General features: G+C 44.0%; 1 protein-coding gene across 9 annotated transcripts in view; it reads left to right on the plus strand.

Moving 5' to 3' along the window:
• Positions 1–8,052: 8,052 nt before the first annotated feature.
• Positions 8,053–23,695, plus strand: part of RBM33 (RNA binding motif protein 33) — a 110,965-nt gene continuing 95,322 nt past the window's right edge. For 4 of the 9 annotated variants that reach the window (XM_061415297.1, XM_061415298.1, XM_061415299.1 and 1 more), the window contains exons 1-3: positions 8,053–8,638; positions 11,693–11,879; positions 20,280–20,358. In XM_061415297.1, coding sequence (XP_061271281.1) covers positions 11,786–11,879; positions 20,280–20,358 — 173 coding nt within the window. In that variant the 5' untranslated portion in view covers positions 8,053–8,638; positions 11,693–11,785. Of the gene's footprint in view, positions 8,639–11,692; positions 11,880–11,992; positions 13,307–20,279; positions 20,359–23,695 lie in introns of those variants that run through there. The other 5 variants (XM_061415304.1, XM_061415305.1, XM_061415301.1 and 2 more) reach the window with 4 other exon arrangements.

The raw sequence follows: 23,695 nt of genomic DNA on the forward strand, positions 1-23,695 counted from the left end.
TAATGCACATGTGTGAACATCTCTTTCGGGTGTGTACCAGCGGGAATATTGCTGAGTAGAAGTGCATATTCTTTTCTTCACTAATTAATAACTTTACCAGATACTGTCAAATCGTTCTAAAGAGCGGTTGTTCTACTTCATTCTTCCATCAGCACCACCAGCACTTGGTACTGTTTACGTTCTGAATCTCTACCGATCTGGTGGGTGTGAGCTGGCTTCAGTGCGTATGCCTCCTGCACAGTCAGGCTCCCCAGCTTCTTGTATTGTAATCAGCTATTTCAGCATTCTCATCTGTCATCTGTGCGTTTATGTGCTCAGCTGCTCAGTCATGTCCGACTGACTCCTTGCAACCCCAGGGACTGTAGCCCGCTAGGCTCCTCTGTCCACGGAATTCTCCAGGCAAGAATACTGGAGTGGGTTGCCAAGCCCTCCTGCAGGGTATATTCCCAACCCAGGAATCGAACCCAGGTCAGCCTTTGCCCATTTTTCTAATGGGCTATTGGTTTTTATTATTATTACCAATTAGTGTGTATGTATTCTGGGTACTAAAACTTTGTTAGTCATACACAAGTATTTTTTTCCTAGTTTATTTTTCCTAGTGTCTTTTCACATTTAAGTGACATTTTTAGATAATGAAGCAGTTTCAAATTTTAATGAGCTCTAGTTTACCAATCTCTAGCTGCTTTTGTTTTTATTGTTTTAATTCTTTTTCAAAAAAAAATCATTTACCCACTGAATTAATATAATTCTATGAGACAAACATTTATCAAAGCATTATTTTTTTTCCTTCTAATTTCCAATGTAGTTCAATAAGAGAGATTTATTAGTGGCTTTTAGGGCTTCCCTGGTGGCTCAGACAGTAAAGAATTCGCCTGCAAAGCAGGAGACCTGCATTTGATCCCTGGGTTGGGAAGTTCCCCTGGAGAAGGGAGTGTCAATCCACTCCAGTATTCCTGCCTGGAGAATTCCATGGACAGGGAGCCTGGGGGGCTACAGTCCACGGGGTGGCAAAGAGTGGGACACAACTGAGCAGCTAACACTTTCACTTACACTCTTTGCTGATGGATGCACTTCGGTCATCTCCACAGTCAGTCCTATAATGTTCTAAATGTCAACACTCTTTCTAGCAGCAAAACCTTTTTATAGGCATTTTTCAGTTCAAACAAGATATCTTATATATGAGTGATTATTGTAAAAAAAAATCTTTGAAGTGCTTAGGGACCTAATTCAATACTGAGAGCTTGAAAATTAACAATAGCTTAGTGTATGCTCTTAGATACAGTGACAGCATAAACCAGGACCTGTTGCCCTGGATCCAGACAGGCTGCTGTTCCCTGAAGGTCTCTCCCTCCCCCGCTACTGGCACTGCTTTCTGTTGCTTCACATCGATTTCTCCCTGGTCTGTTTAGCCTTGTTTAAAACTCCTTCTGGCCAGAGGAAGCGTAAACTGCTCTTCCCTCCCAGCGCTTAAGTGTTGTAGCTTATAAATGGCAGGTGGTGAATGAAAAATTGAACAAACATTTGGGGTACGCCATTAGGACAGGATTGTTTAGGCTTTATATAGCTGGTAAATGTTTATCTATGGTGCACAAAGCAGCGATCTACATTCCTTTCATTTTCTGCTGATGAAGATTCCTTCCTTTGCATTGCATACTATATTAGCCTGACTTTGAAGTGGCGAGTAGTTATTTTTGGACTCTGTCATTCCTGCCTCTTCCTTCACATCTGAGCCCAAGGCTCAGAAGGACACAGTCACTGGCATCTCTCAGGCCACCTTGTTCCAACCTCGCTGTGTGGAAGGATGAATGCCCCCAGGTTAAGTGCCCACCCCTGGGGGCAGTATGGAAGACAGAGGGCGTGGGAGACAGTGCTAGTGGCTTCTGTTCTCTGCTGCTGCTGCTGCTGCTGCTAAGTCGCTTCAGTCGTGTCCTACTCTGTGCGACCCCACAGATGGCAGCCCACCAGGCTCCCCCATCCCTGGGATTCTCCAGGTAAGAACAGTGGAGTGGGTTGCCATTTCCTTCTCCAATGCATGAAAGTGAAAAGTGAAAGGGAAGTCACTCAGTTGTGTCCAACTCTTCGCGACCGCATGGACTGCAGCCTACCAGGCTCCTCCGTCCATGGGCTTTTCCAGGCAAGAGTGCTGGAGTGGAGTGCCATTGCCTTGGAACGGGCCTAGTGTTCCGCCCTTTTTAAGCCCTTTGCAGGACACTGACCCTTCCTCCCATTTCAGAAGCTACAGGAATTTTGTGGCACATTTTTTGTGCTCCTGGTACAGCTCTCAATGCCCTTTGTGCATAAAGGAGGAAATGAAGGTCCGGACATGTGCCTGCCGCCAGGTTCAGTTCAGTTCAGTCGCTCAGTTGTGTCTGACTCTTTGCGACCTCATGAATCGCAGCACGCCAGGCCTCCCTGTCCATCACCAACTCCCGGAGTTCACTCAGACTCACGTCCATCGAGTCAGTGATGCCATCCAGCCATCCCATCCTCTGTCGTCCCCTTCTCCTCCTGCCACCAATCCCTCCCAGCATTAGAGTCTTTTCCAATGAGTCAACTCTTCGCATGAGGTGGCCAAAGTACTGGAGTTTCAGCTTTAGTGTCATTCCTTCCAAAGAAATCCCAGGGCTGATCTCCCTCAGAATGGGCTGGTTGGGTCTCTGTGCAGTCCAAGGGACTCTCAAGAGTCTTCTCCAACACCACAGTTCAAAAGCATCAATTCTTCGGCGCTCAGCCTTCTTCACAGTCCAACTCTCACATCCATACACGACCACAGGAAAAACCATAGCCTTGACTAGACGGACCTTTGTTGGCAAAGTAATGTCTCTGCTTTTGAATATGCTGTCTAGGTTGGTCATAATTTTTCTTGCAAGGAGCAAGTGTCTTTTAATTTCATGGCTGCATTCACCATCTGCAGTGATTTTGGAGCCCCCCAAAATAAAGTCTGACACTGTTTCCACTGTTTCCCCATCTATTTGCCATGAAGTGATGGGACCAGATGCCATGATCTTCGTTTTCTGAATGTTGAGCTTTAAGCCAACGTTTTTTCACTCTCCCCTTTCACCTTCATCAAGAGGCTTTTGAGTTCCTCTTCACTTTCTGCCATCAGGATGGTGTCATCTGCATATCTGAGGTTATTGATATTTCTCCTGGCAATCTTGATTCAAGCTTGTGCTTCTTCCAGTCCAGCATTTCTCATGATGTACTCAGCATATAAGTTAAATAAGCAGGGTGACAATATACAGCCTGGGCATACTCCGTTTCCTATTTGGAACCAGTCTGTTGTTCCATGTCCAGTTCTAACTGTTGCTTCCTGACCTGCATACAGATTTCTCAAGAGGCAGGTCAGGTGGTCTGGTATTCCCATCTCTTTCAGAATTTTCCACAGTTAGACACCATAAAAGGCTCAAGGCTCAAAATGCTTAGGGCTCAGGCGTGGCTTCACAAGATTTGTCACTAGTCAAAATGATAAACAGCAATTTTTAGTTGCAATACACAATGACCATATTTCTTTTTCCAGTCTGCAGTCAGTACTTGAGGATATTAGAGTTAATTGCCAGCTTTGCAACAGGGGGATGGATGTCTAACTTCCTTCAACAAGAAAGTGTTTTAATAATTTGGTCTTATACGTTCACCCTAGGACTGGGCTGTTCTTATGTGAACCGCCTAGAACTGTTGGTGACACCAGACGGGGACCCCTGGGGAAGGGCAGCATCATGGTCATTTTTGTGCCTCCACTGCCGCACCCCATGCTTGCACACGTCTCGTGGTGGCTGGTGGGCAGCTAATGTTAACAGGAAGCAACTAAGCTAGAAATATGTATGGGTCCTTCACCCTCAGGAAGGTAACCCCGAAGGTGAGGAGGGCACACCCAAGTGACTACTTATCAGTTGGCACAATGGGACAGTGACTGTAAGGATGATGGGTATTCAGACAACACAAATCATTTGGACTTGGAAAGATTAAACAATGTTAGCAAGAAAAAAGATGGGAGTTGAACTCACACTGAAAGCTAAGGTGTAACAGGGACCAGCAGGAAAAGATGAGTTCGATTTATAAGCGGCTAGAAGAATTAATTTAGAAAGGTAACATTCCCATTTCCAGGAGCACTGTTTTTCTTTCTGCTTTTACACAGATCTCAGTTTCATTATTCATACTGTACAGTAACTGCACAAAGCTCTCCACAACGTGGGGGAGGGATCAGACTGGAAGGTCTCCTGGGTGGACCGCTTGGTAGTGGAGGAGCCCTGTGAGTGTCGTTTCATTCTCTGTTAAAACAACAAAGGAAGACGGTAACAAGGTTGGGAGGCCAGCCACTGCCAGCTGTGATGCCCATGAGCACTGTCCAGATCGACATTTTAAACATGTTTCTGAAGCGTGATTGAACAACAACCAAAAAAACTAGGGCTTTTTCTTTCTCTGTCCCCTTCCCACAGTGAAAATGGGTTCCCTATTTCCTCAAGGCCACGCTTTTGTTGCTTTTCTGCCCTGAAGATTATAGTTTATTTTCGGGGGAAGAAGAGGAGTGTGTGTAGGTGTGTGTGTAGGTGTGTGTGGTGGCTGTTCCCTTTCTCAGCCCACACAAGGGCTGTGCCCGGGACTCTGCCTATCTTTCTGGTCAACGCCTGATGCGGTTCGTGGAGAAGAAGCCTGCAGGATGGTGCAGGTCATTCTGCCTCTGCAGCTCTGAGGGGCTTCATACTCTCATGTTAGCCCACGTGTGGACTTCAGATGTCACTGAACATTTTTAGCTGAATCTTAGTTCCAGCTTCTAAGATACCTTGACTCGTCTGCTCCAGGTAAGCAAAGGCCCAGGTCCTGTTCTTCCTTGTAGATGTCTGCGTCTCCATTTTCCGTCGGCTGCTTTGGAACCCTTCGGTTCTCTGATGGATTGAGAAAATTGCCATTGATTGTAATTTTTTATTGTCATGAGCTTGGCAGTGATGTTCTTTGCAGCTCTCTGTATATCTCAGATGAAACTGGAAATTTCTAATCTGCTTTTGTTGTTCTCCACTGAGTACTTAATTTCAAATATTGCATTTTCACCTCTAGAAGTTCCACTTCATATATTCTCTGTCCTTCCTCATTAGGGTCCCATTTACCTTAAGCCCTTGAGCATATTTATATCAAGTCTTAGAAATCCCTGGGCTGATAATTCTGTTGTCTCTGTTACGTATGTTTCTGTTTATTAATTTTTCTCCTGGTATTGGTCATATATTCCTGCTTCTTCCTTTCGTTAGTAATTTTTCTTTAAATGCTGGCCTCTGTGAATTTTACTTTATTGAGGGCTAGGTTGGTTTTTTGTTAAAGAAAACTGAAGTTTGTTCTGGTGGGCCATTAAATTATGTGCTGATTAGCATAAACCATTTCAAGAGTTGTTTTTTAGGAGATTCTAGTGCTCCTTTGTCTTAGTTCTAATGCATGGACCCCTCTTGGATCTTTCTGAAGGTCCTGGGTGGTCAGCCAGGGTTACCCACTCTGGGTGGTTGAAGTTTAAACGTTGCCCAGCTCTGCCTGAGCTCCAAGAACGGTTCAGTTGATAGCTTTCTGGTTGTTCTGGTCCTCTGTTGATATTCATGGGATTTCTCCACGCAGCAGCACATTCAAGGTATCCCTGTGAGGATTCTTGGAGCTCTTCCTAAGCATTGCTGCATCATCTGCACTACCACCCCCCACAATGTCCCATGTTAGCCCCTCTAAATTCTGGTCTGTCTCCTCAAGTCTTTAAGACAGTTGTGTTTTATTTGAGTGTCCTCTCCTGCCTCATGGTCCAGAAACTGTTTCCAGGCAGAAAGCTGGACGATTATAAGGTTTCCTTTCTCTCAGTGCCCACAGGCTTGTGCTGCCTGTGGCCCAATGTCGGAAAGCAATTTTGTTTTTTCAAATGCGTCTTTTCAAGTTATGGAGTGAGGGGAGTCTGTCCCTATGTCTCCATTATGACCAGAAGCAGTTTCTTTATGTCTGTGTTAAGATCGCCTTTGTGGATGCTGTTCAGTTTCATCATATATGTCTAGGTGTGGCTTTATTTTTCTTGCTTGTATTTGTTATGCCTCCTGTATTTGTGGGTTTGTATCTTCCATCTCTTGTCAAACATTGCCTCTTTTCCGTTCTCTTTTTTCTCTACTTTTTGCAATGCAATTTCTCATGAATTTGATTTTTTCATTCCAAGCTTCAAATGTTCAAACTTCTCCTTCATGTTGTCCCTCCACCCCCATCCCCCACTTTTGTGGCATATTCTGGGAAATCTTTTCCTGTCTTTAATTTTCTCAAGTCTCTTTTCTGTTTAACTCCTCTTTTGCATTTTTTACTTCAACAATGAATTTTTTTTGCAGTTTTATTGAGTTATAATTGATATACAAAAAAACGACATAAACTCAATGTATACAATTTGATATGTTTGGGTATGTGTATATACCTGTGAGACCATCATCACAAACAATCTACTCTTTGGTTCTCTCATTAAACCTTAACTTGGAGTACAACTGCTTCACAGTGTTGTGTTAGTTGTGCTACACTGTTTTGAAGCAATTAGAATTTTCTAGAAGTTTCATATAGAGTAGAACCCTTTTATTCTGAACCATTTGAGAATAAGTTCCTGACTTGATGTGCCATCAGGTACTTTTGTAAGAAGGAAGAAAAAATCTTGAGTCCATGTCGGATCTGTTTCTGTTAATCTTTGTATTCTATTGTTTTTGCTGTAGTTAAGAATGTTGCCTATAGCCTGAACTATTCAGGACAGCCCATTCTCAAGGATCTGACCTTTAACAGTATAGCACTTTGCCGTTTGTGTAGAGATAAAAAAGTGGCAGAACAGAGAGTAACATTTGTCTTGCTGGGGTGGTTTATAGAAACACTGTAACCAGACCTTTGCAGAGAGCTGCAAGAACAAAGGATTCTAGTTTGTAACCATCACTTCCTTCCCTTTAATATAAAAGAAGCCTGAATTCTAACACATGCTTCTTTGGGACACTAGTCCATCATCTTCTTGGGTCTGTAGGCTTTCCAAATCAAGTGTTAGTCTTTGCCCCAACACCTTGCCTCTTGATTTATTGGCCTGCCAGGCAGCAAGAAACACAAACGTGGACTCTGTAATAGTATTTCCAACAAACACTTTCTTCCTGCATAGTACGTGCAATCATCAAAATAAGGAAGTGAAGTCTGCTACGTAACTCCCATCTTATTTCCAGACTCTGATTTTTGCAAATTGTTCCAATAATATTCATTAGCGTGAAGGATCCAGTTCAGAATCATGCATTGCATTCAGCTGTCATGTCTATTTTTTCTTCAATCTGAAAAAATTCCTCAGTCTTTTCTTGACTTGCGTGACTTCCAACACTTCGGAAGACCTTTGTGGTACGTCCCTCAATTTTTTTTGTCCTTATTTCTTCAAGGTTAGACTCAGTTACGTATCTGCGACTGGATTACCACCGGAGTGACACTGTTTCTTCCTGTTGCATCCTTTCAGGTGGCACAAAATTCTGATTTACTCCGTTACGGGAAAACGTTTACTATCATCAGTTAAGGCGGAGTTTTCTAGGCTTTTCCACCATAAAGCATTCTTTTCTCCTAAGAGCGTCCACGAGTACTGCTTGAGGATTCATATGAAGTCCTTTGGCATCTCTGCGCCTATGTTCGGCCTTCTCTTCCTAGCTAAAATGACCCATTTCTTTCCCCATATTTCTCACATTCCTTGTTCTTGCACCAACGTCAGTAGCTCGTCGGTACTTAAAGGCCTAGCTACATTCACCCCCCCCACCCGCCGAGTGAGAAGCCGTCTTCAGACGCCTTCCCCCCAGCAGCCCTCAGCCTCCTCCGCACCCTGATGCCCTTTCTGTCACTCGTTAGCACCACGCTCTCAACCCTTCCCGCTCCTCTCGCGCTCTCGTTCAGCGCAGTCTAACAGTCTCAGGCCCACCCGCTCAGCGAACCTGCCGCCGCCCCGCAGCCCGCAGAGCGCCAGCCGGGCGCCGCCCCGCCCGCCCTCGCCCCACGCGTCGGCCCCTAGCGCCGTGACTCCGCCCCCAGCCCGCGCCTCACAGTCCAAACACAGAAACCCGGCTGCCGCCCCGTAGCGGGGCGCTGGGCCTCTCCCACTTCCAACGGGACTTCCGCCGGGCGTAAAGCTCGGCGCCAACTGCTGCAAAACGCCTTACGACAGAGCTCGGGCCGCGCTACGGCCGGCAACCGCCCAGGCCCCCGCGTTCAACACTGGGCTGTCTGGAAGCCCAGCGAGGCGGCCGCTTGCGAGTTTGCCTTCCACCTTCGGCCTTTGTTTCCCCGGGGGCGGCCAGGAGCCGCCGCGGCCGGCGGGAAGGGCCCGCGCCGGCGCCTCCCGGCCGCCATCATCCCGGCGTGCACAGCGGCGGCAGGCGAGCCGTCCGCCATGTTGCGATAGTTTGTTGTTTTCTTCCTGCGGAGGAGCAGGCCGGAGGGCCTCCACCCGCCGGCCGCGCCGCCTCCGGCACCCAGGCCCGGCCAGCCGCCCCCGTCCCCCGTCCTCCCCGCCCCCCGCCGCGCGTCCCCGGGCCCCGGCTGGCCCGGCGGCCCCCCCCAGCTGGCTTGGTGGGGCGAGGCTGAAGGCCGGGCCCAGCGAGCACCATGGCGGCCGCCCTGGGAGCGGGCGGAGGAGCGGGCGCCGGAGGTAAATGAACGGCCGCGCGCGGGAGGCGGCGGCGGCGGCGCCGGGGCGGGTGGGGGCGGCTGCGGGCCGCTCCCGGCCGTCGTAGTGCCCCCGGGAGGCTCGGGGGGGTCGGGGTCTCTGGTGTCCTTGTCCTGAGGCGGCGGGCGGCCTGCCCGGGGGGACAGCGCCCGCCGCCGGGCGCGCTCGGGAGGGTCGCGGCCCCGCTGGGTCGTTCGGGAGGGCTCGGCGTGGTTTCCAGCCCCTTACTGGACCTGGCTGAGGCGCACGGACCTGAGGGAAGGTGTTTGCGGGGCATTTCAGAGAGTAAGGAGTCTGAAAAAAGAACCTCCCGCGACTGCTCTAATTTAGCTGAACTCCTCAGTTGTCTGAATCCGGACCCATTAGTGCTTGCTTGTCAGCGTCTTGCAGAGGGTGGAACTGGGGCAGAAACGGCAGTTTTTTGTCTGGTCTTCCAAACATAGATAAGTTTGGCAGAGCACCTAACTCACACTTTACCTGATTTTTTCAGGCAAAATCACTTTCTGCTTGAAATCACATTTTTGTTGACTGAAGTTTTTTGTTTGTTTTTAATATGAGTAAAACACTTGGAAGTGAGTTTTCTGATTGTTTGGAAACTCTGATAAAGGGGACCCTTAGGTGGAAAAGGGTGAACACCACCTGCATTCGGGCGGAGTTCTCATTATTGAAACGTTAGGCCATTCTGCTATATACTCTTCAGTAATAATGCTGATTTAAGACTACATTGTAGCGATCCTGTCTAGGAGTTTTGGCCAAAGTATCAAAGAGTTCCTATGGCAAAATAGAAAAACCTAAGAGACCAGCGCTGAAATGTGACTTCAGGCAATATGATTTGTGCATGCCTTTTTTCTGTCACGTGACCCCCCCACCCCCAGGCTTTCTAGTTAGAGTTTGAAAATATTTGCTTTACTTACTGTTTACTTGCTGGAGTTTTGTATCATTTTCAAGAGGTAGGTAGTCTGGATACTCCTGGGTCAAAACTGTTTTCATTAGTAATACTAATGTAGCCTGGCATGTTTCACTCTTCCACGTGACTGCAGAGGAGTTTTCCAGAGGCTGTATGTATCACACGTGAAGACGTTATCGTACTGATGGCTAATGTAATGTGTGCTTGCATGTTTTTTCAAGTTTCTCATGTTTTGAAAATGGCAAATACCAATGAATGCAATTGACATAAAAGCTGGGTGATGTCCTCTAATAAGTTTGAATCCAGAAAGTTTTTGAGAATTGCCGTTTTAGAGGATTAGGCTTCATCCTTGATGATTTGGAGTTTTCCCTTCCATTTTGTCATGCACATCTGTTCTCCCATTGTTCTTAGACTAAAGCCAGGCTGCTTACCAAGGTTTGTTTGAGTCGTGCGTGGCTCAGCCCCCAGCCTCAGCCAACTCCTGTCAGCCAGCTCCTCATGCCCTAGGTCTCAGGCTCCTGGAGGCCTTCCCTGAGCATTCTTCTTTGTGTCTCAAGTATGTCCATCTCTTGCTTATGTGCCTCCCTCAGATATCTTTATTCTGTTGCAACCTTGTTTCTTATTCTGTGGCAACCTTGTTTCTCGAACATTTGTGGAGTTTGTGATTGTATTTGGTTACCTGATTGCTTCTTTTTTTACTCTCTCTTCCCCAGTAGCCTGCAAGCCCCTTGAGGAAAGTAATGCTGCCTGTTACACCTGCTGTGTATTCCAGGTTCCTGGCATGTAGTATATGTTCAATAAATACTTGGCAGCTACCCTTTTCTGTGCATTTGTAAGTTGCACATTTACAGCAGTGTTGCCTTTTATGGTATGAATGGAGTCATGTAGTGTTCCCCAATTAGCTTTGTTCACTTAATAGTAGGTCTTGGCAATCTCTCCTGTGTTAGTAGGTGAGAGTTATGTGGTTCCACCATTTATTGATTAACGATATCATATTGATGGACATTTCAGTTATATGTCCTTTTTCACTGCTGTGGAAGATTCTGCACTAAACATCTACAGACACAATCGTGATGTGCTGAAGCAAATATTTCTGGAGGTTTGATAACTCCCGAAGTGGAAATAAGCTGCATATATTTTAAATTTTGGTAGCTATTTTCAAGTTATCCTCAAAAAAGCTGGTACCACTTTATCTTTCCAACGGTACTGTATGAAAGGACAGTTGCCCCATGCTTTGAGAATCTTTGTTTAGGCAGGAAAATAGCCTCAGTGTTGTAATTTGTATTTCCCAGATCTGTTGAAATTAATCATCTTTTCATGTATTACATTTATTTTTCTGTGAATTGTTTATATAATTTGTCTTTTTTATTGAGTGGTTGACTTATCACTTTAAAGAATTCTTTGTGTATTATGTTAGGATTATAGACTTTTTTTTAAATTTGGCTTGTCCTATGAAAAGTGAAAGTGAAGTCGCTCAGTTGTGTCCAACTCTCTGCCACCTCTTGGTCTGTAGCCTACCAGGTTCCTCTGCCTGTGGGATTTTCCCGCCAAGAATACTGGAGTGGGCTGCCAATTCCTTTTGTTTTTTTAAGCTTTTGATTATGGAAGCTTTAAAATTTTACCTTGTGAAAAATGTCACTTTAATTTTTTTTTTTGGCTTCTTCTCATGGCTTGTGTGATCTCAGTTACCTGACTGGGGTAACCTGAGATCAAGGTAGTTAAAGGCTAGAATCATAACTACTAGGTCACCAGGGAATGGTGACCCCCTCTTCCCCCCTCCCGCCAAAATATTTTTTATATTGACGTCTAGTTGATTTACAAAGTTGTGTTAGTTTCTGGTTTATAGCAAAGTGATTCATTTATATATGTATCTTCTCGTTCAGATTTTTTTTCTTGTCACTTGTTTTTGTAAAATTTTTTTCCTAACGTTGTCCCCATGCCAAGAGTTCCCCTGTGCTTTTAACATTTTATGTCTGTGCTTTTTTATGTTTAGCTTTTATTCCACATGGAATTTTATTTTGGATGTTGTGTGAATTTAGGGCTTCTAACAGTTTTAATACAATTTATTGAATTATTTCTTTTCTATTTTATGATATATTTAAATTCTCATTCTTTCTTTTGTTGTTCAGTAACCAAGTCATGTCCGACTCTTTGTGATCCCATGGACTGCAGCACATCAGGCTCCCCTGACCTTCACTATCTCCTGGAGTTTGCGCAAATTGATGTCCATTGAGTCAGTGATGCCATCCAACCATCTCATCCTCTGCCGCCCCCTTCTTCTGCCTTCATTCTTTCCCAGCATCAAGGTCTTTTCCAGTGAGTTGGCTGTTCGCCTCAGATAGCCAGAGTATTATAGCGTCAGTATCTGTCCTTCAGTGAATATTCAGGGTTGATTTTCTTTAGGATTGACTGGTTTGATATTCTTACAGTCCAAAGGATTCTCAAGACTCACCTCTAGCACCATGGTTCAAAAGCATCAATTCTTTGGTGATCATCCTTCTTTGTGGTCCAGCTCTCACATCTGTACATGACTACTGGAAAAACCATAGTTCTGACTATATGGACCTTTGTCAGCCAAATGATGTCTCTGCTTTTTAATACACTAGGTTTGTCATAGCTTTCCTTATTGAATTCTTTCTTTTCCATTTTGTGATGTATTTAAATTCTCATAATTTTAGAAAATTACTGTTTCATAGTATGTGTTTGTCTATATACATTATAGAAATTTTTTCAGAAATTTCTTGATTAGCTCTGCATTTAAAATAAACTTCAGAATTGTCACATTCTATAAAGAATTCTGCTGAAATTCTTTGACGTTGCATTGAGTTTATTAATGCATTTGGGGTTTCCAAGGTGTTAAAGAATCCACTTGCCAATGCAGGAAATGCAGAAGACATGAGTTTGATCCCTGAGTCAGGAAGATCCTCTGGAGGAGGAAATGACACCCCCCTCCAGTATTCTTGCCTGGAGAATTCCATGGATAGAGGAGCCTCGTGGGCTACAGTACATGGGGTTGCCAAGAATCAGACACGATTAGCACACACACAATGCAACTTGGGGACGATGGATATTTTTACAATATGTATTTTTTCATTCAGCAATAAGAATGTCTCACTGTCAAGCTCTTTTTTGTCCATCAGTCATCTACCACATTTTTGAGTATTTCCTCCATGCTAAACACTGATCTAAGAGGTTGGGTTATATAAATATTGGGATAGAAGAGATTGCAGATACGAAAACAGTTTTACTAAGGTAACTTCCAGAGGAGAAAGGATCTCTGCCATCTGTCTAGTCAAAGCTATGGTTTTTTCAGAAGTCATGTACGGATGTGAGAGTTGGACCATAAAGAAAGCTGAGTGTCAAAGAATTGATGCTTTTGAACTGTGGTGTTAGAGAAGACTCTTGAGAGTCCCTTGGACTGCAAGGAGATCCAACCAGTCCATCCTAAAAGAAATCAATGCTGAATATTCATTGGAAGGACTGAGGCTGAAGTTCCAATACTTTGGCCACCTGATGCGAAGAGCCGACTCATTGGAAAAGACCCTGATACTGGAAGAGATTGAGGGCAGGAGAAGAGGGTGACAGAGGATGAGATGGCTGGATGGCATCATGGATCCAATAGACATGAGTATCCATAAACTCCGGGAGATGGTGAAGAACAGGAAACGTGGTGTGCTGCAGTCCATGGGATCGCAGAGTTGAACGAGACTTAACAACCGAACAACAAATGGAACTTAACCTTCGTAAGATTTTCTTTATGTAGTTCTATTTTTCTTGTTAGTGTTATTCCTAGATATTTTGTATTTGTTGTTGTGGATGGTACAATTTTTTTTATCATACAGTATTCTGGAGTTTTTTGCTGATTTACCATAGAAAAACTATTTTCTTTTTTTGGTCATTATATATAACTGGCTTACTGGAATTTTGTTTTAATATTTGATGCTTTAGATTTTCAGACTGTTGTATCTGCAGTCTCCTCTATTTCAGTATTTATGTCTCATTTCTTCTTCTTGTACTTTTTGTTCTAGAAGTTTTCATTGTCAAGTCCTTCTATATAATGTCTGGTAGTGGGCTGATGACAGGCATCTCTATCTTGCCATCTTGTTAGGAGTTTAACGAATGTTCGTTTAATGTTTTACCAGTGCGTATGGTGCTTGCTGTAGGTTTCTGATAGTTACTGTTTGTTTAGCTAAAAAAGTGTGTATTTTGAATTAGGGTTTTGATTTTATCAAATGCTTTTTCTGCACCGTGATCATGAGGTCCCTGCTTTTTATTATTCATTCCTGTTTCTTTACCTGGCTGCACCAGGTTTTAGTTGCGGCACGTGGATTTTGGATATTCCTCCTGGCGTGTGGGATTTTAGTTGCAGCGTGGGATCTAGTGTCCCAGGCGGCCAGTGGTAAAGACTCCATCCACCTGCCAAGCCAGAGATGCAGGTTCCATCCCTGGGTTGGGAAGATCCCCTGAAGAAGGCAATGGCAGGCCACTCCGTACTGTTGCCTGGAAAATCCATGGACAGAGGAGCCTGGCAGGCTGCGATCTGTGGGATTACGAGAGTCGGAAGGCCGTGACACGTGGGACCTAGTTTCCTGACTGCGGATCTAATCGTGCACTGGCAGTGGGCTGTCTTAGCCACTGGACCACAGGGAAGTCCCGTGAGGCCCCTCTTTAATACCTTACTGTGATGTATCGATAGATGTCCAGTGCTGAATCAGCCACACATTCTTGGGTTCACAGTCTTCTGGTTGTTCAGGTTTTGTTCTTTTTGGTGTTTGGTTGCTTTTCATTTTAGGACTGTCTGATCATAAGAGAGATTGGCTTATAGTTTTCTTTGTGCTCTTCTGTGTTTTTGTAAGATAGGCTAACTGCCTTGAATGAGTTGTGAAATTTTCTGGATATTGTAAAAATCTCTTTGTTAAATGTTGAAAGAACTCTTGTCTGCAAAGCCATTTGGGTCTGTTGCCTGTTTAATTTTTGTTTTTTTTATTATTGGTCTGTTTAACTTTTTTAAATCCACGGGTCAATTCTGATAATTTTTTCTGGAAAAATTATTCTTTATGTTTATATTTTCAGTATAACAAATGATAGAGTTAAACGTTTCAGCTTCCTAAGTGGGTGTGTTGAAGGTAAATTTTTTGAAAACCCACGCATGTCAGAATGAAGTCTTATTTTCACACTTGACTGATAGGGTCGAGTCTTCAAGTCTAGCTGTGACTTAGATCCCTTTTCCTCAGAGTTTTGCTGGTACTACTGTGTTGTTTTCTGGCTTCTAGGTCTGCTCTTGAGAAGTCTGATGACATTCTGATTCTTCATCAGTTGTGTGACCTTTTTTCTCTTCCAGGAAGGTTTTCACAGTTCCTCCTCATTGTTACAGAATTCATTAGCATAGGTCGAATTATGTTTCTTGTACTGCATTTGGTGGATACTTTGGTCTGGAAATGTGTGTCCTTCGGTTCTGGGAAATTATCTTGGGGTACTGTTTTACTCTCCTTTTCTCTGTTCTCACTTTCTGAAATCCTTGTTATTGAATTTTGATGCTTTGTTTATATACAAAGCATGAGCATGATGAAGCAGTTCATTGAGAATCTTTTGGAAGGATAGGTGCTTTGGCAGTTCACAGACTCAGAAAGAGCTGGGCAGCTCAGGCTGTGGAATATCAGGCGTCAGGGTCAGGGCGGTCTGGGCCCCGGGCTGGCTCGCGGCTGCTGGCGGGGCTTCTGCACAGGCTCCGGCTGCCACTTCCTCCTCAGTTCCTTTTCTTATGGAAGCAGAAATGTTGTTCCTGTTTGGCTGGGTGCCGCATATCTTCACTGATTTAGCTACACCAAAGTGTGGGTCTACTTTCCAGATCTTTTGATAAGATTTTTTTGTTTTTTGAGAGAAGCTGTAACTCTGGTAGTTACATATAGTTATATTTTAAAAATGTTGAGAATCAAGTTGATTAAAAAAAAAACAACATAATTCAAAGATAGCATGTTCCTTATAGGCCACAGGATTCCAGCCTGCAGGTTAATAGGTTAATAGTTGATTCTGCCTTCATGATTTTGTAGGTACCATGGATTAGTGATCTTTCTACCTAAAGACTGAGGAAGTTATGGCTAGCTACCCTTTAATATTTTTATGTATCAGAGGGTTTGTTACTATGTGAAGTGAAAGTTGCTTAATCGTGTCTGACTCTTTACAACTCCATGGAGTGTAGGACTATACAGTCCATGGAATTCTCCAGGCCAGACTACTGGAGTGGGCAGCCTTTCCCTTCTCCAGGGATCTTCCCAACCCAGAAATCAAACCCAGGTCTCCCACATTGCAGGCGGATTCTTTACCAGCTGAGCCACAAGGGAAGCCCAAGAATACTGGAGTGGGTAGCCTATCCTTTCTCCAGAGAATCTTCCCAACCCAGGAATTGGACCGGGGTCTCCTGCATTACAGGCGGATTCTTTACCAACTGAGCTATTAGGGAAGCCCAGTTGTTACTATAGTTGCTTCCTAAATAAACTCAAGAGCGTTATACTTAGTGTTTGGTAGACCTGAGTTTAAATCTGATTTTGCTGTTTACTAATTTTTGGTTAGTCTTAGTTTTCACATCTGTAAAAGGAGAGTATGGGGCTGGATTAAATGAGAAAATGAATATAGCTACTTGTTGAATTACAATGAAGCTTCTCTTCAGTGCTTCAGTAGTGCTAGACTTATTTGAAGTTTTATTATTAGTCTTATTTCAGTTAGGAAGGAAGTCATGCTTAGCACTCCAAGTATGATGGCTTTTAATACAGCAGTTAGAGGCTTCTACAACCCTTGGATAGCATCACCGACTCAATGGACATAAGTTAGAGCAAACTCTTGGAGGAAGTGAAGGACAGGGGAGCCTGGTGTGCTCATGGACTCCTGGCAGGGGAGTCCATGGGGTTGCAAAGAGTCTGGCGTGACTGAGCGGTTGAACAGCATCATCCACCCTTGGTGGTCAGGAGCACTTAGTCTGAGGACCAGAGCCTGATGGTTCAGAGTTCGTCTGGAGGCTGTTGGAACTGAAGACCCTTGTGGAAGCGTCAGTGGTCAGTCTCAGTCTGCAGCACTGGGTGCTGACTTCTGATGGTGTTGAGTCTCAAGAGGCCCCCTCTGACCGTCACAGCCCCTGCCAGCCCGGAGCCACACATGGTTTTCAGTAGCCCATTCTGACTTATGAGAACCTCATATCTGTGAGGGGGTGTGTGTGTCTGTCTGTCCGTCCTGTGCCTGTGTCATGAGAGTAACTGAGATAATTGTGACTCAGACTTCCTGTGACTGCCTTGCCTTGCGTTCTCTAACTCAGAAGCGCACAGGGAAGGAGGCTCTGGGAAGTGTAGCATTGTCTGCCCTGTTGTGTAGAGTGATGGGGACCACAGTCTCAGCATAGCTGTGGCTTCTCTCTGTGGAAGGAAGAGCAGCAGTTGCTGGAAGGACTTTTTGTCCTTTTTTGTCCCTTTTTGTGACATTTCTTCCTTACACTTCACGAAGTTAGCAACTAACCATTAGCATTTTAGAAGGTTTCACTTTTAGAAAGAGGGTCTAGATTCTTGGGAAAAGAAGTGGGGCATTGTTTCCTCTAGATTCTCAGTCATGATGGGAACGTTCAGTTGGCTGAGCTCAGACCATTTTCCTTTCCCAGGTTCCTCATGCTAACAGAGCACCCAAGAGTCTAGCTTTTATGGCTTGCATATCAGAAGGCAGAGCCCTGTCTTCTTTCAGGACTCTGATTGATTCCCAAACACAGGAAGAGAAGATTGAGTTGTAAGACAGGCAAACAGGTCAGTGTGTACCACACTTCGGAAGCAAAGTACAGAGTTTATTTTAGGGAAACCTGTCCAGGGTCCCATGCAAATAAGAGAGTTTTAAAACAAGACTACAAATTATTTTTCAAGCAACATAATGTATGGGCTCTTTCTGAAAATTTGCCTGGTGGTTACTCAGAATTTGAGTTATTTTGTAAGACAAATATGCTTACTTGGAAAGTTCTTGAATGTTAGTTTGATTCTTTTTTCTCATTACTATAAAGTTTAAATAAATACTGTTTAAATAAAGGGTCTGGATTTCCTCACCTATAAAATACGGAATTTTGAGTCAGTGATTCAGAATATGAGGTGTATACATGAGAATGGTGTCGAGGCAAAAAAGAAGGTTGAGAACCTTTGGACTAGAGCAAAGACAGGAGAACTTTGTAAAGGGCCAAATGGTAAATATTTTAGATTTTGCAGGTCATAGGGCTTCTTTTGCAGTTCTCTGCTCTTCGCTTGTAGCTTGAGAGCTGTAGACAGTGTGTAACTGAATTAGCATATAGTGTTCCAATAAAAGCGTTTTTACAGAAATCGGGCAGTAGCTAAATTTAGACTAAAACAGGTAGCAGAGCCTACGTATGGGGGCTGTAGTTTGCTGAGTCTTGGATTAGACAGTTGGTGGAACCCTGTTCCAGACAAGTATTGTATAAAGTTTCTAATCTTAAATTCCAGGTTCCTGGAAAAGATGAGGAAGTAATAAGAATGCTAAGTAGAAGACTTGTGTTCGTTACAGAGACCTAATTGCTGTGTAATTGAAAAGTGTAAAAATTCTAGTAACTGTTTCTAGTCTTGCTGATGGGGAACACTGATTCCCTCGGTAGCATGTATGTCTAGTGTAACCTTTGGCCTTGGGGTTTCTAGATTTCAAGATGCAGACCACTCTTCCCCTTGGGATCCAGTGCTGTGCTTTCTTCCTGTGAAACTGTGGACTAGTGTGGGCACATTTTGTTTTCTTGGTTCTACTCAGTATGACAGACAGAAACTTAAAAAGGACTTGTCTACATTCCAAATGAGAACAGAAGGAAAATGATGCAGAAAATGTGAGAGGAATAAGAACAGGCACACAGAGTTCAAGGTCTTGGTTTGTTTCTTAGGATTTTGAGTTAGGGTTCTTTTTTATCTGGTTTTGCATTCCATAATCCAAGTGGAAAGAAAGTATGTTTTGTTTTCTGCTTTATCAGGTGTTTGTTTGGTTTTTTCTTTGCTTATTGTACTTTTGTCCAAGCAGAAGGTTGCCCACATTTGCAATCATTCTCGTCTCCTTTGGGGAATTATGGTGATTTTGCACTTTAGGTATGTAGTTTCTCTCAGCAGTGTTTCATAGTCCTTAATTTATAGGTCTTTCTCGTTTTTTTACATTATGGTTATCCCTAGTATGTATTTCCTATTTTTATGTTACTGCAAGGATTTGTTTTTTAATTTCCAGTTGCTCATTCCTTGTATGTAAAAAAAAAAATTGTTGACTTTTTAAAACTGATCTCATATTTTGCAGCCTAATTCAGTTCACTTACTAGTTTTTGTACTTTTTTCCCATAGATCCCATGTGATTTTCTGCGTAGCTGATGATGTTTGCTGTGAAGAATGGTGGTTTTTTACTTCTTCCTTTTCAGTCTGAGCTCCTTTTGTTTTTCCTTGTCTGGTCGCACTAGGTAGAACTTGGATTACAGTGCTGAGTTGCAGTGTTAGGAGTCACAGCCCCATCTTGTTCCTGATTCTAGAGGAAAGCATTGACTCTTTACTTGGGGTGGTTGCTGTAGTTTTTCTATACAGATGCCCTTTGATCAGCTTGGGGAAAGTCCCTTCTATACTTAATTTGTTCAGAGTTTTTAGGAATGTGGATATTCGGTTTTGATTAACTTTTAAATTGATTATCCTCCTTATGTAGAGATGATAATGTAATTTTCTACTTTGTAATATGATCTGTTACATTGATTTTTAAAAAGTACTGATTTTTGAATGTTAAATGAACCCTTCATTCCTGGGATAAATCCATGTGATTGTGATGTAGGGTATCCTTTTAATATATTGTTGAGTTCTATATGCTAATTTTTTAAAAATCATTTATACGTGTATGTTTTGTTTTTCTAGTCTGTTTCATGTGCCTCTGCTCTAATCTTTATTTTCTTTTGCAATCTTTGGTTTAATTTCCTCCTCTTTGTCTAGTTCCTCAGGACTTAAAGTAAGGCTGTTGATTTGAGATCTGTCTTCGTTAGCGTAGGCAGTAAAGTTCCTTCCATGTACTGCTTTTGCTGCATCCCATAAACTTAGGTGTGTTGTATTTTTGTGTTCACTTTCCTCAAAGTATATTCTTATTTCCCTGGTTCTTATTTCTTCTTTGACCTATTGGTTGATGAAGTGTGTTGTTTAATTTCCATGTACTTGTGCATTTTCAGTTTTCTTTCTAGGATTGATTTTTAGCTTTATTATTACAGTTGACCCTTGAGCAATGCAGGGGTCAGTTGCACCCCTCTAACTGTTCTATCAGCGAGCTTTCATGCCTAAGAATGTTCAATAAATTGATTTTCTTTAGGTAGATGTGTAGTTTAAAATATTTTAATTAATAAAAATGGGCTTTTTTTTATTAAGCATTTATGGGCTTCCCTGTTGGTTCAGTGGTAAAGAATCTGCCTGCCAGTGCAGGAGATGTGGGTTTGATTTCTGGGTTGGGAAGATCCCCTAGAGAAGGAAATGGCAACTCACTCCAATATTATTGCCTGGGAAATGGACAGGGGACTGGTGGGCTGTAGTCCATGGACCTGGCTTAGTGACTAAACAACAAACGAACAACGTTTGTAATGGTTTAATATTTTAGAATGTCCTATTGGGAATCCCTCAAAGAAACATTGTTTCAATATATAATGTATCTGTTTAAATTGAGTAAGACTGACTCATGGCCTCTCCCTCACAGATGATGACTTTGACCAGTTTGATAAGCCGGGTGCGGAGCGGTCCTGGAGGAGAAGAGCTGCGGACGAGGACTGGGACAGGTGCGGACCCCCCTGGTTACATGCAGGGCCCTTGCTGGCTCATCTCCTTCTGCCGCTAGGCCGGGCAGAGCTCTTTCCTGAGAACACTGTTAGCCGCCCATGCTCTTTCCTGAGTAGGTCTGCCTGACTGGGCTAAAGAAGGGCAGGGGTGGGTGTTCCAGGCGGAAGGCGTTGTGCGGAGCTCCTCCCCTGGCAGTGCTGCCTCCGGCTGCCAGTGGAGCTGTCTGTGTGTTTATCCAGTGACGATGTTGAGTTGGTGGGCACTCGGAGCTATTTGGAGTAATTCTGTGCCCGCAACAACAGTAACAACAGAGTTCCTCCACATGCTGCATTGCTGCAAGGACTGCCCTCCAGCTGCGGCGTGCGGTTTCTCGTTGCGGTGGCTTCTCTGGCTGCCGAGCACGGGCTCTCGGTGTGTGGGCCTCAGTAACTGTCACCTGGGCTCGTGGTTGCGGCTCCTGGGCCCCAGGGCACAGGCTCAGTAGTTGTGGTGCTTGGGCTTGGCTGCTCTGCAGCGTGTGGGGTCTTCCTGGACCAGGGATTGAACCTGTTCCCCTGTTAGTGGATTCTTTACCACTGAGCCACCAGGGAAGCCGGGTATCTTGTAATTTAGTTTTATATATTTCTGACTAGTAAAGATGGAAAAATATATTTGGAAATCATTTTCAAACTTACAGGAAGATGTGAAAGTAACACGGAAATTCTTGCAAGGCTTCCTCGATCAGACTTAGGGTTGCTTTGCGTCATGTTTATGTTATCTTCCTCTCACTCATTTTACACACACACACGCGCACACACAGGCACACACACAGGCACGCACACACACACACAGACACACGCACACACACACACACACACACACAGAACACTTTGTTCTTTCCTGCACCATTTGACAGCGGTTTGCAGGTGTCATGCCGCTTCCAAATCTGCAGTGGTCACCCAGGTTTTGTCAGTTGTCCAAATAACGTCCTTTTTAGCAAAAGTGAGTTTCTTTTTCTCCTCCTTGTTTCTTCATCTGGAAGAATTCTGTCTTTAAAGGCTTCTGTAAAGGCTCTGTAAAGCCTTTGTGTTTAATGACTTCTGACTTTTTTGAAGAGGGTGCACCATTTCCCTGTGGACCAGCCCTCAGTGTGGGTTTGCTGGTGTCTCCTTGGGACTAGACTCAGGATGTGCTTTTGGTCAGGAGCGCCTTTTGGTGACCCTGTGGCCTTCCTGAGGGCATCTCTGCAGGAGGCACATGATGTCAGTCTAGCTGCTTTCTGCCTTATGTTGGTAAGAAATTCTTCCCTACTCTGTATTCTCTATGTTCCTAGGAAAGCTTTGAAGTGTGTGTGTGTGTGTGTGTTTAATAGTTACATATATAATCTACCTGAGATTGATTGATTTTTTTTAAACTTAGACTTTAAAGTGTACATGGAAATAGACTAGTACAGTGTAGGTAGCGTTCCGCCCTTCAGGTTCAGCAGCATCAGTATGTAGCTCGGTTGTGTATCTATGATCACAGGCATAATTTCATCCGAAAACATACCAGATTGTGTCTCTATAAAAAATAAACGATTTACAAGTATAGCCATAGTAGAGTTCTATCCTAAGTTGCTTAACATGAGTGTCTTATTAGTGTTCACACTTCGCTGTCTGTCTCATGTATATATAGTTTTTTGGTGGCTCAGACGGTAAAGCATCTGCCTGCCATGCAGGAGACCCGGGTTCGATCCCTGGGTCAGGAAGATCCCCTGGAGAAGGGAATGGCAACCCACTCCAGTATTCTTGCCTGGAGAATCCCATGGACAGAGGAGCCTGGTGGGCTATAGGCCATAAGGTCGCAGAGAGTCAGACACGACTGAGTGACTAACACTTTACGCTTTCATATATATTACAGGTATATACACATGTGTATTGTGGGTATGTTTCTGTGTTCTCTCTTACAGTTTGATTTGAGTGCAAAAGATGCAAATCCCATAAGTTAGGGGCTCTGCAGTGTTGTTCCTCCAGCAGGAGTAACAGTCCTGTTAGCTTCTTGTTGCCCTGTTACCAGCTGTTAGATGGTCCAGGTGGTGATGCTCTCATTCTGTCATTCCTCCTCATTTCTGTTGTGATAATTCTGTAATTATACTTGGTTCTTTTGAGGTATAGAGTAAGTGCTTGATTCTTTAAGTTTTCAAAATAATGGGTCAGTTCCTTAGCATCTTCCAGAGGTGTTTTGTTTTTGAACCATTTTGAATTCATAGATTTAAATACTGCATGTGCGATTTTATAACCCATTATGATTGTTTTCTTATTAATGCTTGAATTGCCCCAGTATTTGTTCAGTGGGAATTTATTTTGGCTGTCATGACATTAGTTGGCTTTCTGCTATGATGGAGCTGGGTTTTGTTTATAGTGTGAGACAGGGTTCTAATTTTCCTTGCCCTTTCCAGTGGGAATAGCTCTTGTCCCAGTGTTGTTTACGAACAGTCTCTTCTTTTCTTTACTCGTCTTCAGTGCATGTTTGCATGTGGAGGTGCAGTATCATGTATATTTCTTTATTTGATATTGCTAAAGTGTAAAATAACCTCTTCCGTGTACTGGGTGATAGAGGGTGAATTTTGAAAGTTAGGGAGGAGAAAGAGTCAGAAAGTATAACAGGCTGTATATTCACATAGGAAAGAGCATGTTCAAAAGGTTTTAACTGAAGGTCATTTGATGAAGGGTTTTTTTAAACGGGGTAGTGTTAAATAAGCAGGGAGAGTCGATGAGGTGTCCAGAATGTAGCAGCCAGTCTCACACGGGAGCAGTGATGTCCCAGGATCCAGCCGGAGCTGCTGTGGAGAGAATGGGTGGTACTGGAGCAGTGCAAGTGGGAGGGAGCGGCCGTCTCCTCCGCCTTGGGACATTCTGTTGAGACCTCCATGGGCCGGTCCTATGGAAGAAGGGCCAGAGCTGGGAGCTGGCAGGGAGGGAGCTGCTGCGGCGGCCTGGGTGGGGAGGCGCGTGGAGGCTGCTCAGGCGCAGTGTTGGCACTCGCATTCCTGATTTTGAAAGGCTGCAGCCAGGTGAAGAAAAGTGAAAGTGTCAGTCACTCAGTCATGCCTGACTCTTTGCCACCCCATGGACTGTAGCCCACCAGGCTTCTCCGTGCGTGGGATTCTCCAGGCAAGAGTACCGACCCAGGGATCAAGCCCTGGTTTCCTGCACTGCAGGCAGATTTTTACCATCTGAGCCATGACTACCTGCAAAATACCTATTTCCTGAAAAGTTTCCTGTGTAATTCTGTCGGTTAGGAAACATGTACCTGCTCCCAAGGATCTGATTGTCTTCCTCAACTAGTGGTCGCTGGCGAAGCCTCTCAGGTGCTGTG

This window comes from Bos javanicus, chromosome 4 (assembly GCF_032452875.1).
Source record: "Bos javanicus breed banteng chromosome 4, ARS-OSU_banteng_1.0, whole genome shotgun sequence".
Taxonomy (NCBI): domain Eukaryota; kingdom Metazoa; phylum Chordata; class Mammalia; order Artiodactyla; family Bovidae; genus Bos; species Bos javanicus.